The 15,619-nt window shown below is 46.7% G+C and overlaps 1 protein-coding gene across 3 annotated transcripts in view; it reads right to left on the bottom strand.

Moving 5' to 3' along the window:
- Window positions 1-5,295: 5,295 nt before the first annotated feature.
- The window catches only part of SLC18A1 (solute carrier family 18 member A1), a 35,380-nt gene continuing 25,056 nt past the window's right edge, over window positions 5,296-15,619 (bottom strand). For all 3 annotated transcript variants that reach the window (XM_025394495.1, XM_025394497.1, XM_025394496.1), the window contains 6 exons: window positions 10,785-10,863; window positions 9,799-9,850; window positions 8,158-8,221; window positions 7,754-7,873; window positions 7,409-7,542; window positions 5,296-6,312 (listed from right to left, as the gene is read on the bottom strand). In XM_025394495.1, coding sequence (XP_025250280.1) covers window positions 6,199-6,312; window positions 7,409-7,542; window positions 7,754-7,873; window positions 8,158-8,221; window positions 9,799-9,850; window positions 10,785-10,863 — 563 coding nt within the window. In that variant the 3' untranslated portion in view covers window positions 5,296-6,198. The remainder of the gene's footprint in view (window positions 6,313-7,408; window positions 7,543-7,753; window positions 7,874-8,157; window positions 8,222-9,798; window positions 9,851-10,784; window positions 10,864-15,619) is intronic.

Consider the following 15,619-nt stretch of genomic DNA (forward strand, 5'->3'; position numbering starts at 1 on the left):
GGGATAAGATAATTGAATTCACTGATAAAAGAAAGTAGCACTTAAACAGGATTTTTTTTTTTTTTTTTTTTTTTAGGCAGAGTCTCACTCTGTTGCCAAGGCTGGAGTTCAGTGGTGTGATCCTGGCTCCCAGCCACCTCCACCTCCCAGGTTCAAATGATTCTCCTGCCTCAGCCTCCTGAGTTACTGGTGTGTGCCACCACACTCAGCTGATTTTTTTGTATTTTTAGTAGAGATGGGGTTTCTCCATGTTGGCCAGGCTGGTCTCAAACTCGTGACCTCAGGTGATCTGCCCTCCCCAGCCTCCCAAAGTGTTGGGATTACAGGTATGAGCCACTGCACCTGGTCTTTTTTTTTTTTTTTTTTTTTTTTTTGAGACAGACTCTGGCTCTGTCACCCAGGCTGGAGTGCAGTGGCCGCATCTCAGCTCACTGCAAGCTCCGCCTCCCGGGTTCCCGCCATTCTCCTGCCTCAGCCTCCCGAGTAGCTGGGACTACAGGCGCCCGTCACCTCGCCCGGCTAGTTTTTTTTTTTTTTTTGTATTTTTAGTAGAGACGGGGTTTCACCGTGTTAGCCAGGATGGTCTCGATCTCCTGACCTCGTGATCCGCCCGTCTCGGCCTCCCAAAGTGCTGGGATTACAGGCTTGAGCCACCGCGCCCGGCCCGCACCTGGTCTTAAATAGGGTTTTATGGTTGATAAAGTATGTTCTTTCTCTATATCTTATTACCTCATTCATCTTAATTACACTCCTGTTACAACCCTGTCATTGTTATTCTCATGTTACAAATAAGAAAGTTTTCACTGTCACATTGTTTCTATGTGGTGGAGATGCCCCAGAGGACTTTGCTTTGCAACACTGTAACACTGCTCCCCCACCTGCTCCCTGTCATTCCATGAATATCATGGCAGCCTACTTTGAGCACCAGGCCACCTGCACATTGAGTAACACCTGAACACACAAAACTTCCTGCTTTCCTGTGATGATTTGTTCAGCAACCTGTTGTGACCTGCACCCTGATCAGCTGCCCCTCAGCACACCCTAATTCTACCTAATAGGTATAATTGCTGGCTGGGTGCGGTGGCTCACGCTTGTAATCCCAGTACTCTGGGGGGCCAAGGCGGGTGGATTGCCTGAGCTCAGGCATTTGAGACCAGCCTGGCCAGCGTGGTGAACCCTGTCTCTATTAAAAATACAAAAAATCAGCCAGGCATGGTGGCACATGCCTTGTAATCCAACTACCCCTTGGGACAGTGATGCAGGAGAATTGCTTGAACGTGAGAGGCAGATGTTGCAGTGAGCCGAGATCGTGCCACTGCACTCCAGCCTGGGCGACAGAGCAAGACCCTGTCTCAAAAAAAAAAAAAAAAGAAAGAATAGAAGAAAAATTGTCAATTACTGACCTACGGTCAGTAGTCAAAACAAGCAGAGTATGATCCCCAAAATGCACTCTTCTCCCTTATGATTTCCAGAGACCACATAATGACTCAATTTGGATGACAAATCCTAAAAGACCTTGAACACGCTCATGCCTCTAACACTGTACTCTTCATTCTCCAGAAGAAGAAAGAAAAAAGGGGAAGAAGAAGCAGGGAGGAGGAGAGGAGGACAAAGTGGAGGAGGAGAAGTGGGGGGAGGAGGAGAGGGAGTGGGAGGGAGAGGAAGAGGAGGGAAAGGGAGGGGGAGAGTGAGTGGGAGGGAGAGGAAGAGGAAAGGGACGGGGAGGGGGAAGGGAGGGAGAGGAAGAGGAGGGAAAGGGAGGGGGAAGGGAGGGAGAGGAAGAGGTGGGAAAGGGAGGGGAAGGGGGAGGGAGAGGAAGAGGAGGGACAGAGAGGGAGAGGAGACGAGGGGGGGGAGGAGGGACAGGGAGGGGGAGGGGAGGGGAGGAGGAGGAAGAAGACAAGGAGAGGAGGACAACAAGGAGGGCAAGGAGGAGTGGAGGGGAACACAACACACTTTACTTCTAATAATTTCTTGATAGCAACAAATGAAAACCTGACATGACGTTTGTGTTTCTGGGGTGATGCTGGCTCTCAGCTTTGTGTGACTGCTCAGATTTGTCTTTGGTTCCTCGCTCAGGTCCTGCTCCTGGGCTCACAGAAGGCCATCCCAAAATGGGCCAGTGGCAGATGGAGCCCCAGAAAGCCAGAGCTACAGAAGTGGATGCCAAAGCCCAGAGACGTGAAATGACTTGTCCCAGGTCACACAGCTAGTTAATGTCATAACTAGGCTAGGACCTCAGGATTAGGTCTGTTTATTCCTGATCTGGTCCTCCCTCAACCACCTTGTGACTTGACCATTTCTCTCTTCAGCCCCTCCCAGCAACAGCAGAGAGCGCTGTGTACCAAAGCCACCATGCTCCAATCCTGCCTTGCTGCAGAGAACATTATCCTGTCCCATACACGAAACTGTAGCGGTGAGCTCAGCAGAACTGAATTGTGTACTGCAGCAGCCATGGGGTGTCAAAGCCTGCAGAGAATCGGCCACACATCCAGGGAAGGTGTGTGGAAGGGCTGCACCGCCCTTTCTTCAAATAAGCCTCAGAGGACTGACTCCTACAACCATTACAGAGCTGCCTCCAGGAATAGGGAGCTAAATTACTAGTAAATTTATTTAAGGCTGGGCAACAAAGCAAAACCCTGTCTCTACAAAAAGTAATAACAATTTAAAAAATAAATAAATAAACTAGGTGTGATGGCATGTGCCTGTAGTCGCAGCTAGTCTCAGAAGGCTGAGGTGGGTTGAGCCCAGGAGGCGGAGGCTGCAGTGAGCCATGACTGCACCATTGCACCCCAGTCTGGGTGACAGAGCGAGACCCTGTCTCTAAAATTTTTTTAAAAAATGATTTTAGGTAGTTTAGGCTTTACCTTGGAAAAATTAATTCCATATGTAAGACAACACAGTGGGGGAAACTATTTCCTAATATTCACCCTAGAGTTAGCCCTCTAGTGATTTCAGGCTTCCTCCAGTGGTGTTCTGAGACTGTGGCCATCACAACAGGCCTTCTTAAAGGTGTAGGCCACCTTAATAGGATTAATACCTTAATCCCCTTGAGTTTGGTTCCCTCCCCATAAGAACTTTCCTGTCACTTGCCACACTGCTGTTTCTGCCACCCATTCATCATCCCATGCGCTCTCTGCATTTCTGCTTAATTTAAGGTTCTGTAGCTGCCACTCTAGTGTGGAACTGCCATACTTCTCCTGCTTTTGCACTTGGGAAACGATGTGTCTTCTGATTTGTTTCTAATGCTCTGATAAACTCCAACATTTTCCTAGCTTATTGAGCACCATGGCTCATTAGTTGCACTGTCTTCTTTGCTACATGGTAATTGGTGTTAGAAAGCCCATCTTTCTATAAAGAGTTTTATAGTCTCTGCACCTCCTCCCTTTCACCAGGGAAAAATGCATCTCTTCAACTGCCCCACAGTGGAGTGGAGTGCCATTCTATGACACTTTCATAGAAAATTTCTGGTGGCTCATCCTTGCTGTGTGGCATTTTCATTGTTAGAAGAAGTTCATCTGACCTGTGAATATGGGAAATTGACCATGCATTCTCTTCTTTACAATAGTGGCCTTCTTTATAAGGCCACTAATAAAGGCTAATTCCATTTCCTATTTTTGTGGAATTCTCCTTTTCATACTCTTCCATATATAGGCTACATTTATGATCTTTAACCTACCTCTGGTCTATAATTTTAAAAAGTTCCCTGACTTACTTTATAGTGTTAGGTGTTGACTGTTTTTTTTTTTTTTTTTTTTTTTTTTTTTTTTTTTTTTTTTGAGACAGGATCCTGCTCTGTTGCCCAGGCTGGAATGCAGTCACACGATCATGGCCCAGTGCAGACTCCACTTCCCAGGCTCAAGTGATTCTCCTGCCTCAGCCCTTTGAGAATCTGAGACTACAGGAACACACCATTATGCCTGGCTAATTTTTCAATTTTTTGTAGAGAAGGAGTTTCACCATGCTGCCCAGGCTGGTCTCGAACTCCTGGGCTCAAGTGATCCTCTTGCCTCGGCCTCCCAAAGTGCTGGGATTATGGGCGTGAGCCACTGTGCCTGACCTGGTGTTTACCCTTGTCGAGAATTGTTTTAAAAGTCCCACCACTTTGGGAGGCCGAGGCGGCCGGATCACAAGGTCACGAGATCGAGACCACGGTGAAACCCCGTCTCTGCTAAAAATACAAAAAATTAGCCGGGCGCGGTTGTGGGCGCCTGTAGTCCCAGCTACGGGAGGCTGAGCCAGGAGAATGGTGGGAACCCAGGAGGCGGAGCTTGCAGTGAGCCCAGATCGCGCCACTGCACTCCAGCCTGGGCGACAGAGCGAGACTCCGTCTCAAAAAAAAAAAAAAAAAAAAGTCTCGAATTGTATCCATTAGCTTCCCTTTATCCACATCTTTGCATATTGTTCAAACAATGTTAGCTGGCAAGCCAGGAATCAGTTTCTCTGAAAAAAAATTGTTCCCATTGTTTAAATGCGTTCATTTCTGTAACAAACCCAGTCTTTGTTATAAACCCTGCCCCAGGTGAATGTCAGAGTCAGCAGACTGTCATTGCCAGAGCTCCGCATCCCGCCCCACCCCACTCCCACCTGTGTAAGGCATCCCAGTGGTCCTTCACTCACTCTGCATGTGTACTTACAGTTTATATATTTCGACAAACAATTTTCTAATTTCACCTTTGGGCTCCTTCAAAATCTGAGAAAGATGTCATCCTGACCGAAGATGAATATAATGCATCTGGTTTTGGAAATCAGGTGAGTCTAGTTAATGCCAGCCCCCTAAAAACATGTCTGTAAGTCAGGTATCTACCGTGTGCATGATAAAGATTCATTGAAAGGTTCAGCTTGAATGTGCTCTGGTGATTCAGGGTTTGTGTTGTAGCCAGCAGACTCCTACAGAGCAGTGCAAAAATCAGAGCCAGGTGTCATTCCAGATAGAGTCTGAAAACCCCAATCTGATATCCAGGCATCCCAAAGCCTGTCTCTGTGGGTCTCTCCATCTGCTTCTACCTCTATCTCTGCCATTATTTCCTACCCAGCCTGTGAACATCCCACCTCGTTGTACTTGAACACAGAATGTATACTAACTTGCAGCATCAATCATTTTTTATACTATCATACCCTGTGTGTCCAAATAGATGGGGAGCTACTTAGGTGGGTGCCATGTCTCCCACCTCTTTGAAATCCCATCACCCAATCAGTGTTTCAAAAAGGTAGCAAAATATGATAATATTTATAGTATTTGCTCTATTTGCCCAATACTCTCGTGCTATAAAACGACATCTAGTTTATCAGGTCTGAATTAGGCAATAATGTATTTATTAGCAAGTATGAACAATGTCTCATTACACTCCTCCTATTAGGAAATCTACAACTGGGAGGGATTTCAAGGCAGTTTCTTTTCACTTCTTCCCAAGAAATCATGGGTCTAATCAATTATTTTTTCTGTCTGTCTTCTACTTTTGTTTCTAAGAGTCTAAGAAGTTCAGAAAACGTAGGAACACACAGGGAGGACAGGAGAATGTCGATAACTCCAACAGAAGAGAAATGGGCTCCTCCTCTTTCCCAATGATAATGAAAATAGAAGATGCTTTTCACTGAGGGTAAAGCCCTTTTAGCAGCTGTAGATGTAGCCACAGAAAAATCGCTCACTTTATTAAAGAAAAATGCAAAAAAAAAAAAAAACCTCTTCAAGCTGGCACTTGGCAGCAGGACAATGCTGAGAACATTTTCTCAACTCAGCTGGGATACCCCAGGAAGGAACATGTTGAGGAACAGAGGGTAACACTCTTCCAATCTGTTGGGACTACGCCAGAGAAAATCAGGCAACAGATAAGCGAGGCTTGTCAGTCACTCCACTGGTTTCAGGGGCACATTGCTCACTACCACCTCCACACAATGAGTCACCCCTTGCAGAACCCGTCGCAGCTCAAGTTTAATCACCCTCACAGCAGGGGGAACGTACATCACTCTGTCTTGCCATAAAAGTTGGGCCGCTGCAGCACCAAGGCGTAGAGGGAGAGCTACGGGTTACACAGGTGAGAAGAGTATCAGGGACAGTGTCCATGGGAGGGGAGGAAAGAAGATTCCCAGGAAGAGGTATGTGAAGCCCGCTGAGCTGTGCGCTCAGCCATGGTGATCTGGTCCCAGGGAAAGAGGTGGTCACTGAGGCGTCATGAATTCAGGGAGCACTTTCTGCAGCTACTCCTCATGGTCAGGCTCGTCATCACTATCCTCCCCCAGGGGAAATTCCTTCGTGGGCTTCTGGGTTGCGTACATTCGGGTCTCCATGGGGCAGTCCTGACTCAGAATAGCCTGCAGAGAGAGGCAAGAAGAGAAGCCACTGCACATGGTGGGTTTTTTTTGGTTTTTTTTTTTGGTTTTTTTTTTTTTTCCCCACCAGTCTCCCCATTCTGTTCTCCCAGTAGTTCATCCAAGTCTGGCATTGCTAAGTACTCAAGAAACATGCACAGGACCCCCTGCCTGTGCATGCACCAGCCTCCCAAGGTACCCAATATATCAACCCTTGTCAGGACAAATATCTCATATGCTTTTAACTGAATCTAACGGTGGTAGTGGAAGTTACAGCAGGAAGACAAATGGAATCAACATCATTCCCTATCACACCTTCCTGTCTTCTTTTGTTCCCTTGAGCAGCCTCTGTCGCCATCCCAAACCCATCAGGCTCTCAGGATGTCTGTGCTGCAGTAAGAGGGAAGTGCTTTATTAAAGAAAATCCTATGGTATGGATCTCTTCCCTGGGATTTTTGTACTTTTAAAAAGGTGACCTGCTGAGCAACATGGAGAAACTCCATCTCTACTAAACATACAAAAAATCAGCCAGACATGGTGGTGCATGCCTGTAATCCCAGCTACTTGGGAGGCCGAGGCAGGAGAATTGCTTGAACCTGGGAGGCGGCGCTTGTGGTGAGCCGAGATCACGCCATTACACTCCAGCCTGGGCAACAAGAGTGAAACTCCATCTCAAAAAAAAAAAAAGACCTGATAAGGATAGAGTGAGTGAGAGGATGAATGGATGTGCCAATGGAATTCTGCCCACTTATGAGGGAGATAACTTGGTAATTCACATCTTGCTAGTAACTAGCAAGTTTGGAACAGTAACTACAGGATGTCTTTGATGGTCTTCTGCCCCCATTTCCCTTCTCTACCGCAGACCCTTCCTGATAGCCCCAGAAAGAGAGGAAGTGGTGACTTAGAGAAGGGAAATTAAGGAAGTGCACAAAAGAAATATGAAGATGAAAGGGGATTGGGAAACATGGCAAAGCAGAGAGAATATTAATAGAGCAACAGAGGGAGGAAATAAAAGCCTAGGATGAAAGGGAATGAGAGAGATGATGGAAAGAAACAGAAGTGAATTTTTTTTTTTTTTTAAGCAGTCGGCGCTCCTTACAAGCTTCTCCTCCTTGGCTGGGGGACTCCGCAGGTAGTAACAGAGTGGAGCATAGACGATGTTGACGACCCCAATGATGACCATGAGCCAGGGGAAACCGATGGCCTGTACAATGGCACCCCCGGTGGATGGACCTGGGAGGGATATATGAAAGTCACAAGTGTCTATGGAGCCTCCATATGGAGCGTCCTCCATGTAAGATGCTATGCTAGGGGCAGTGGGTGACCCAGAGGATGTCTCAGGATCACAGATCTCCAGAACCCTAGGAGGATAGCTTCCTGGCTGCACTTCCAGCTGGAAAACAGTAGATAGGGGAAAGTGAGACACCAGGTCCTGCCAACATACCTATAGCAAAGCCCATGCAAAAAGCCACATCGGCGATGGCATAGACACTCCCATACACCGAGGTGTGGCGTAGATCCACCAGGTGCCCCATGATGGGCATCATAGAGGAATCCACCATGCCTGTGGCCAGAGCAAACAGGACACAGTCAGCACCACCCATAGTCAGTACCATCCCTCCTCTGCTCCTCCATTTAATCCACTCGCTTTGCTTGTTGTCTTCTCCCTCGGACCCATATCTGTTCCAGGTGGGAATTACGAGCTCATCTCTCCACACCCCTGCCAGCTGCCCTCCTCCTCCTTCTGCCTCTCCACCTACCTCCTCTGATGAGAAAAGGGGGAGGAAAGGCAACAGACCCAAAGCCAACATTCAGGGGCTTCTCGTTTTCTTCGAGGGTACTTCTTACCTATGGCAAGGCCAAGCCCTGCATTGGGGCCAATGAGACCAAAAATATTGTGAGCCAGAGGAACCTGCAAGAGGAAGGAGGAAGAGTCATCAGGACTCCAGAGGGGTCAGGTGGGAGCAAGGTTCAAAGAGTTTTCACATGAAATGCATTTATTCAGAGTGCACTATTGGCCACATACATCATCCTCCTGCACTCTCATACTTCCTCACTGAAAAGAATCCATACCTCCATTTTAAGGATGTGAAAACTTGACCAGCGCCATTGTGTTTATTGCTGTATCCAAAGTTACAGATCTAATGAATGGCAAGATCAAGTTTGGACCTCAGACTTGACTCCATTATGCTCTAATGAGGGTCTTCCTCTGTTGCATGGATACCTTCTCCCCTTCCTCTACCCCCTTCCTCTACCCCCTCCACCTAAACATACACTCCTGGCCTCATTCTTCATGAAATAAAGTTGCCTCTGTTTTCCATTATGGACATCACCGAAATGTTTTATTTAGACTTCTAACTTGGTAACTGTTGGAGAAAGAAGACGGAGAAGAGACCCCAAAAGTCAGTTAGCTGTAAGCTAGAGAGGGCAGGTGGTGTGGCTTCAGTGCCGTGTCAGAAAGCTTGTGAGACTCATTCCTGTTGCCCTCCCAATCCCCCAACAAAAACCTTTTCTTCCCTCTTTTGCAGGTTCCTCCCCTCCCTTTCTGGGCACCTGTCATTCAAACCTGCTACCCCAGGACACTCACCCCTCAAGGGTTTAGCATACTATTTAGATGTTACTGGCTGATAACAATTTTTCAGGTTCATGCCTCAAGAAATGTTTATAATTTATCAATAGTATTGGCTGAGATTCACTATGGACTCACCACATGCCCTACACTGTGGTTTATGTGGATTACCTCGACAACCCTGTGGACACTATCAGAACCCTCTCTACACAGATGAGGATGCTGAGTACACAGAGATGAGGCAACCTGCTCAAAGTCACATGCATAGAAAGTGGCAAACCTGCCATGGAACCCGGATCCCATGCACCTGCTCAGGACCTCCAGCTGGTCTTGAGCACAGTGTACAGTGCCTTGTAGCCCTGTTCTTCTCTCCCTCAAGCCTAGGATATTTGTATGTTTCTCATCTTCACTGTGGAGAGGAGGAAATGAAGGCTTTGAGAGCTTGAGGGGCACTCTTGGAAATGGAAAAGTCCTTCTTTCTTTCTTATTCTATCAAGCCTCTGGCGCCAGAGACTGCAGCATAGGTGATGGTTCCCTGGGGACTTATGAGGATCTCTCAGGGTGGGATGAGTAAATGAAGTCACAAAATGCACCATTTTGCCATTCCCAGAAATGGACACCAACATGTATCACTTCATGTGCCCACACATACAGCCTCAGACCTCTGGCTCCAGCTGCCCTACAGCCCTCTCCCTCTCCTTTCCCACTTCCTCTCAATGGAAAGCCACTGCAGCTGGTGGCATCTCCCCAGTGCTAAATTCCTGCCTACTCAGAAACACTCTTTCTGACAGTCCTTGCCAAGCCAACTCTGCTCATTTTAAAGGAAAGTCGTCTTTAAATGTCTGGGTCGGTCTCTCTCTCTCTCTCTCTCTCTCTCTCTCTCTCTCTCCTTCCCCTCTCCCAGGTCTTCTTATACTTACACAGAGCAAGCTGGTACCTACTGCCAGCATCCCGATTAGGGAACACAGCCACCTGGAAGAAAAGCGCCATCATCAAACACCGATAAGGGAGAGCTCCCTCCACCTGTACCCCATCACCCCCATGCTGACCTGTTCCACCAGCCCTAATCCCAGCAACCCCTTAGGACCTGAGGACGGCACCCCATATGACCAGTTTGTACCCAAGTGAGCTCTCTCCCTGCCCTTTCCTTGTCCCCCCCTGGCTCCACACCTTTTTCTATAGGCAGAGGAGGTGCCATGGGACACAGTCTTCCTTCCCTTACAGGAGGAATCAGCTGACTCAGAAGGCACTTGCTCCTTAGAAAGAGCCCTCAAACTTAACTCTTGCTGTTGCCCAGCTCAGACTGCCTCCTACCTGTCCATATTTTATTTGGTCCTTGAGGTCCGTCTCAAAAACCACAGAAAGTACCAAACTTCTTTCCTTCTCTGATGTCCTATGCCAGTGCTTCTAAAATCTTGGTGCTGAACTCCAAAGATAAAATTAAAGCTGTCCTTATTGTGGTGGAGGGACAGAATCTAGACTTACACCTCTTGGCCCCCAACCCTTCCTCCTCAGTGGCCTCTGGGGTGCCTCTGTAGAACTCCATAGGGTTCCATGGAACATAATTTGAAAACCACTTTCCCAAAGTACTGCATTTTTCATAGCTGTTCTCTGATGTGGTTATTTTATCTCTTCAACTGGACAGCAAATGGACGGAAAGTAAGGGGTGCCCCTCATGTATCCACTGCCTCTTCCATACCAATCAGCTTAGAGCTCAGGACTATCCATTCTCCATACCACCCTCACCACCTACCACCCATCCAACCTCCCGGTAGGAAGTTTTTATCAGTGTGTACTTGTCCTAAACTTTCAACCATGGGGAAGCTGTTCGTCATTCCAAGATCAGGGACAGGCGCTCTCCCATCTTACATTTCTATTGTTCTTCCCAGATCCCCAGGCTACATACCGACCCATCTTGTTGGCCAACACACCAAAGAGGTTGGTGCCAATGAGGTAGGACACGCTGGCAGGCAAGAAAGCTAGACCTGTGGAAAGACACAGATCCTTACCTTAGGACATGCCCAGTTTATTCTAAAACGCCTTGTCTCCTATGAGACAGTGAAATCCAACCCTGTAACTTCCAAGATCCCCAAACCACTTTGTTTTATGATTTGGGAATCTTTGTGCAAACCCACAGTAGTTGCCATAGGACCCCCACACCTCTCCTTTCTTCAGGAGCAGGGTATTGTTTAGCCTCAATCCTTTTTTTTTTTTTTTTTTTTTGAGACAGGGTCTCACTCTGTCACCCAGGCTGGAGTGCAGTGGTATAATCTCAGCCCACTGTAGCCTCGACCTCCTGGGCTCAAGTGATCCTCCCAGCTCAGCCTCCCAAGTGGCTGGGACTACAGGTGAACACCAGCACACTTTTTTTTTTGTACAGATGGAGTCTCATCATGTTTCCCAGGCTGGTCGTGAACTCCTGCCTGCCTCGGCCTCCCAAAGTGCTGGGATTAGAGATGTGAGCCACCGCACCTGGCCTAGCCTCAGTACACTTAATGTGCTTCCAGCTCCCCTCTTAGATTCCTCATGAATGGCCCTGATGAGCCATTCTCAGGTATAAAATACCCTTGATTATCAGCATGAGAGTGTGAGCTTCAGAGGTGGCATGTTTGGGTGCCACATACCCATACATAATTCCTGGGAAGTTAATTTCTGCTTTGCTATTCACCTGCCCTTCTATTGCTCTGAGAGGGATCTTGGATTAATTACTAAAGCTTTCTGAGCCTTAGTTTCCACATCTGGAAAAAGCAAAGCTACGATTATATCATACCAGGTTACAGTGTGGAGCAAATTAGGTAATGCGTGTAAAATTGTTTTATAAATTGAAGTCCTGACCACATGGCTTTTTGTGACAGTAGAGGCAAGTGTTCTGGAAACGTGGGCTTTGGAGACACACAAAGCTCCAAATTTTGCATTCAGATCATGGCTTGACGACTTGTTAGCTCTGTGACCTTGGACAATTTACTCACCCTCTCTGAGTCTCATCCATCCATCCATTCATTCATTTTAACAAAATTTTACCATGTATCAGGTACTCTGGGGTCTGGGAATACAGCAGTGAACAAAATTCTAGTTCTCAGCTAGCTTATACTCCAGGGCAGGGAGACATACAATAAACAAGTAAACAAATATACATGAAAGAGAATTTTGAAAAGTGTTATGTGCAGGAAATTGAATGTGGTGATATGGCAGAGCGACTCAGAAGGGCTACCTGGGTTTTCAGGGTTGGGGAAGGCTTCTCCGGGGAAGTGACATTCAAGCTGAGACCTTAATAACCAAAAGAGAGCATTTCAAGCAGAAGATAAAAAGCACCTAATGCAAATTGAAAGGTCTTAAAGAAATCATTTAGTTTGCTCTATAAGTAGAAAGGATATCTCTGTGGCTGAAACATAAGAGGAAAGCGGAGGGTGACAAAATGAAGGTCCTAGAAATGAATCTGGAATTTATTCCAAGAGCAATGGAAGCTTTGGAAGGAAATGACATAATTGGATTTATATTTTCTAAAGTCCCTTAGAAGAATGGGTTCATGGGACAAGAGTGGAAGGCAGACTATTTGCTGAATCTAAGAGAAAAGTGATCGTGTCTCAGATTAGAAGTCATGGAGGAGAGAAGTGAATAAAATGGGAGGTTTTGGAGGTAGAGTTGGTGACATTTTCTGTTGGATTGGGTACAGATGTAGCAGGAGTGATGAGGCGAAGTGAGAAATCAGGGATAACCTAGGTTTTTATGTTAATCAATTGGGTAGCTGGAGATAGGGAAGACTGGTGGAAAAGCAAGAGCATGGGGGGAACACGAGAGGTTTGAAGTGACTGTTAGATATCCAAGCAGAGCTGTAGGCAGTAGGACATACAAATCTAGAGCTCCAAGGAGAGAGAAATTTGAGACATTGGTTTACACATGGTTCTTAAAGTCAAGCGAATGGATGGGATTGCCTATGAAAGAATAAATAAAGAATAGAGATCCAAGGACTGAGCCTTGGGGGACTCCTATCTTTAAACGTTAGCACAGAAGGCAGAGATAGCACAGGTGATGAGGAGTAGCCAATGAAGTAGGTGAGGGGAGATGGAATGGATAAGAGGAGTCTGGACTTTGATCAGGGCTGGGATGCTCCAACCATAATTAGAGAGAAGGCTGTGAAGGCGTGAAGTAACTCCTAGATACTAATGCTGCAGACTTTCACTTCCTCTCCCAAGTATTAGAGCAAGTTGTATCTCCAAAGGGGATCTAAGGAAGCTCTACACTGCATCCTTAGGCACCAAGGCTATGAACCCAGGGAGTCTTGCCCCTGGTTTCCCTCCCAATTTAGGTATACAGCTCTCAACATGGGCAGTTACGTGGGACCCGTTCCCCACCACCCTTGCCAGGGCCTCAAGTTTGTAAATGGCTAGGAGAATTGCTCTGCCATTGTGTAAGATGCTCTCCTCCCCCAATTTCTACCCAGCTTACCCACCCTGTGCAATACAATCTCTAAGCCTTGGCTCCTTGACCAGGGCCTTAGAACTGATGACCCAGTACTTTAACAATTGGAACTGCAACAACATGAAAGCGAATTGAGTAAATATAAAGGGATGGCCCAAATGCATTCAATCTGTAGCGTCAACTGCTTTGCTAACAGAAGAAAGTAGAAAAATAACTTTTGGAGGAAACCTCATTGTGAGCACACCTCACCAGTTCATAACTATCCTAAGTCCAAAAAAAAAAAAAAAAGGGTAGCTTACTAACTCAAAAATCTTAAAGTATGGGGCTATTCTGTTTTAAAAAAGATGATTTAACATTAACCACTGAAAATTTCCTTAACCCAGCAGATTTCCTAACAGGGGATTTAAATCTTAATTACCATACAAAGGTCTGACCAGACCTAGGAGGAACTCCCTTCAGGATAGGAGGATAGATGGTTCCTCCTGGGCGATTGAGGGAAAAAACCGTAACAGGTATTCAGTAATTGATAAGGAAACTCTTGGGTGATTGAGAGAAAAAAACCATAATGGGTATTCAGTAATTGATAAGGAAACTCTTGTAGAAGTAGCTACGAAAATTGCCTAATAATTGGTCTGCTCAAAGGTTCTAGCTGTTTGCACTCAGCCACGCCTTAAAGTACTTAAAAACCCAGCAAGCCTATCTTTTTCTCCTCGTTCTCCTTCTTGTAGGAAAAAGGCACATAGGATAAACAGGATCCATCTCTCATATTTCATACCCAAAAGGACTTAATCCAGGGCAACCAAAAGTTTAAGATCGATAATTAGGGCATATTCCTACAAAGGAAAAGAAGGACAAAGGCCCTAGTGGGCAAAAACTATCTTAATCCTGACTCAAAAGGTTACCTACACCCTCTCTGAAATGAATTTATATAAGACCTGTTGTTTATGGGAATGCATCTTGATGGGGAACTGGGTTGCCCAGCCCAGCGCTAGAACTCATCACTGAGCGCAAAGCCAGTGTTGGGCACGCTGGTAAAGGACCACTAGAATCCGGCCACCTGGACCCCTTTCTTTGTGTTCAAGAAAGGTTTGAAAACAGGTGCAGGACTGCTACACGGGTGAGAGTAACTAATCCGATAAGCAGAGGTCCACGGGGGGTTCCGCATCCTGGAAAGGAATAAGCATTAGGCCCGTAGAGGATGCTCTAGGACTAATGCTCGCTGGAAAATGACTAGGGGTGCTGGCATCCCTGTGTTCTTTTCTCAGATGGGAAACGTTTCTCCCCAAGGCAAACACGCCCTTAAGACGTATTCTGGAGAGGTATAATGTTACTGCTGGATCAGACACTAACCCCAAATGAGAGAAGTGCCACCATAACTGCAGCCTGAGAGTTTGGCAATCTCTGGTATCTCAGTCAGGCCAACGATAGGATGACAACAGAGGAATGAGAACCATTCCCTACAGGCCAGCAGGCAGTTCCCAGGGTAGACCCTCACTGGGATGCAGAATCAGAACATGAAGATTGGTGCCGCAGACATTTGCTAACTTGCAGGCTAGAAGGACTAAGTAAAACTAGGAAGAAGTCTATAAATTATTCATTGATGTCCACTATAACACAGGGAAAGGAAGAAAATCCTACTGCCTTTCTGGAGGGACTAAGGGAGGCATTGAGGAAGCATACCTCCCTGTCACCTGACTCTGTTGAAGGCCAACTAATCTTAAAGAATGAGTTTATCACTCAGTCAGCTGCAGACATTAGAAACAAACTTCAAAAGTCCACCTTAGGCCCGGAGCAAAACTTAGAAACCCTACTGTACTTGGCAACCTCGGTTTTTTATAAGAGAGATCAGGAGGAGCAGGCGGAACGGGACAAACGGGATAAAAAGAAGGCCACCGCTTTAGTCATGGCCCTCAGGCAAGCAGACTTTGGAGGTTCTGGAAAAGGGAAAAGCTGAGCAAGTAGAATGCATAATAGGGCTTGCTTCCAGTGCCGTCTACAAGGACACTTTAAAAAAGATTGTCCGAAGAGAAATAAGCCACACCCTCGTCCATGCCCCTTATGTCAAGGTAATCACTGGGAAGGCCCACTGCCCCAGGGGACAAAGGTCCTCTGAGTCAGAAGCCACTAACCAGGTGATCCAGCAGCAGGACTGAGGGTGCCCGGGGCAAGCGCCAGCCCATGCCATCTCCCTCACAGAGCCCCGGGTATGCTTGACCATTGAGGGCCAGGAGGTTAACTGTCTGCTGGACGCTGGTGAAGCCTTCTTAGTCTTACTTTCCTGTCCCGGACAACTGTCCTTCAGATCTGTCAGTATCCAAGAGG

This window comes from Theropithecus gelada, chromosome 8 (assembly GCF_003255815.1).
Source record: "Theropithecus gelada isolate Dixy chromosome 8, Tgel_1.0, whole genome shotgun sequence".
Classification (NCBI taxonomy): Eukaryota; Metazoa; Chordata; class Mammalia; order Primates; family Cercopithecidae; genus Theropithecus; species Theropithecus gelada.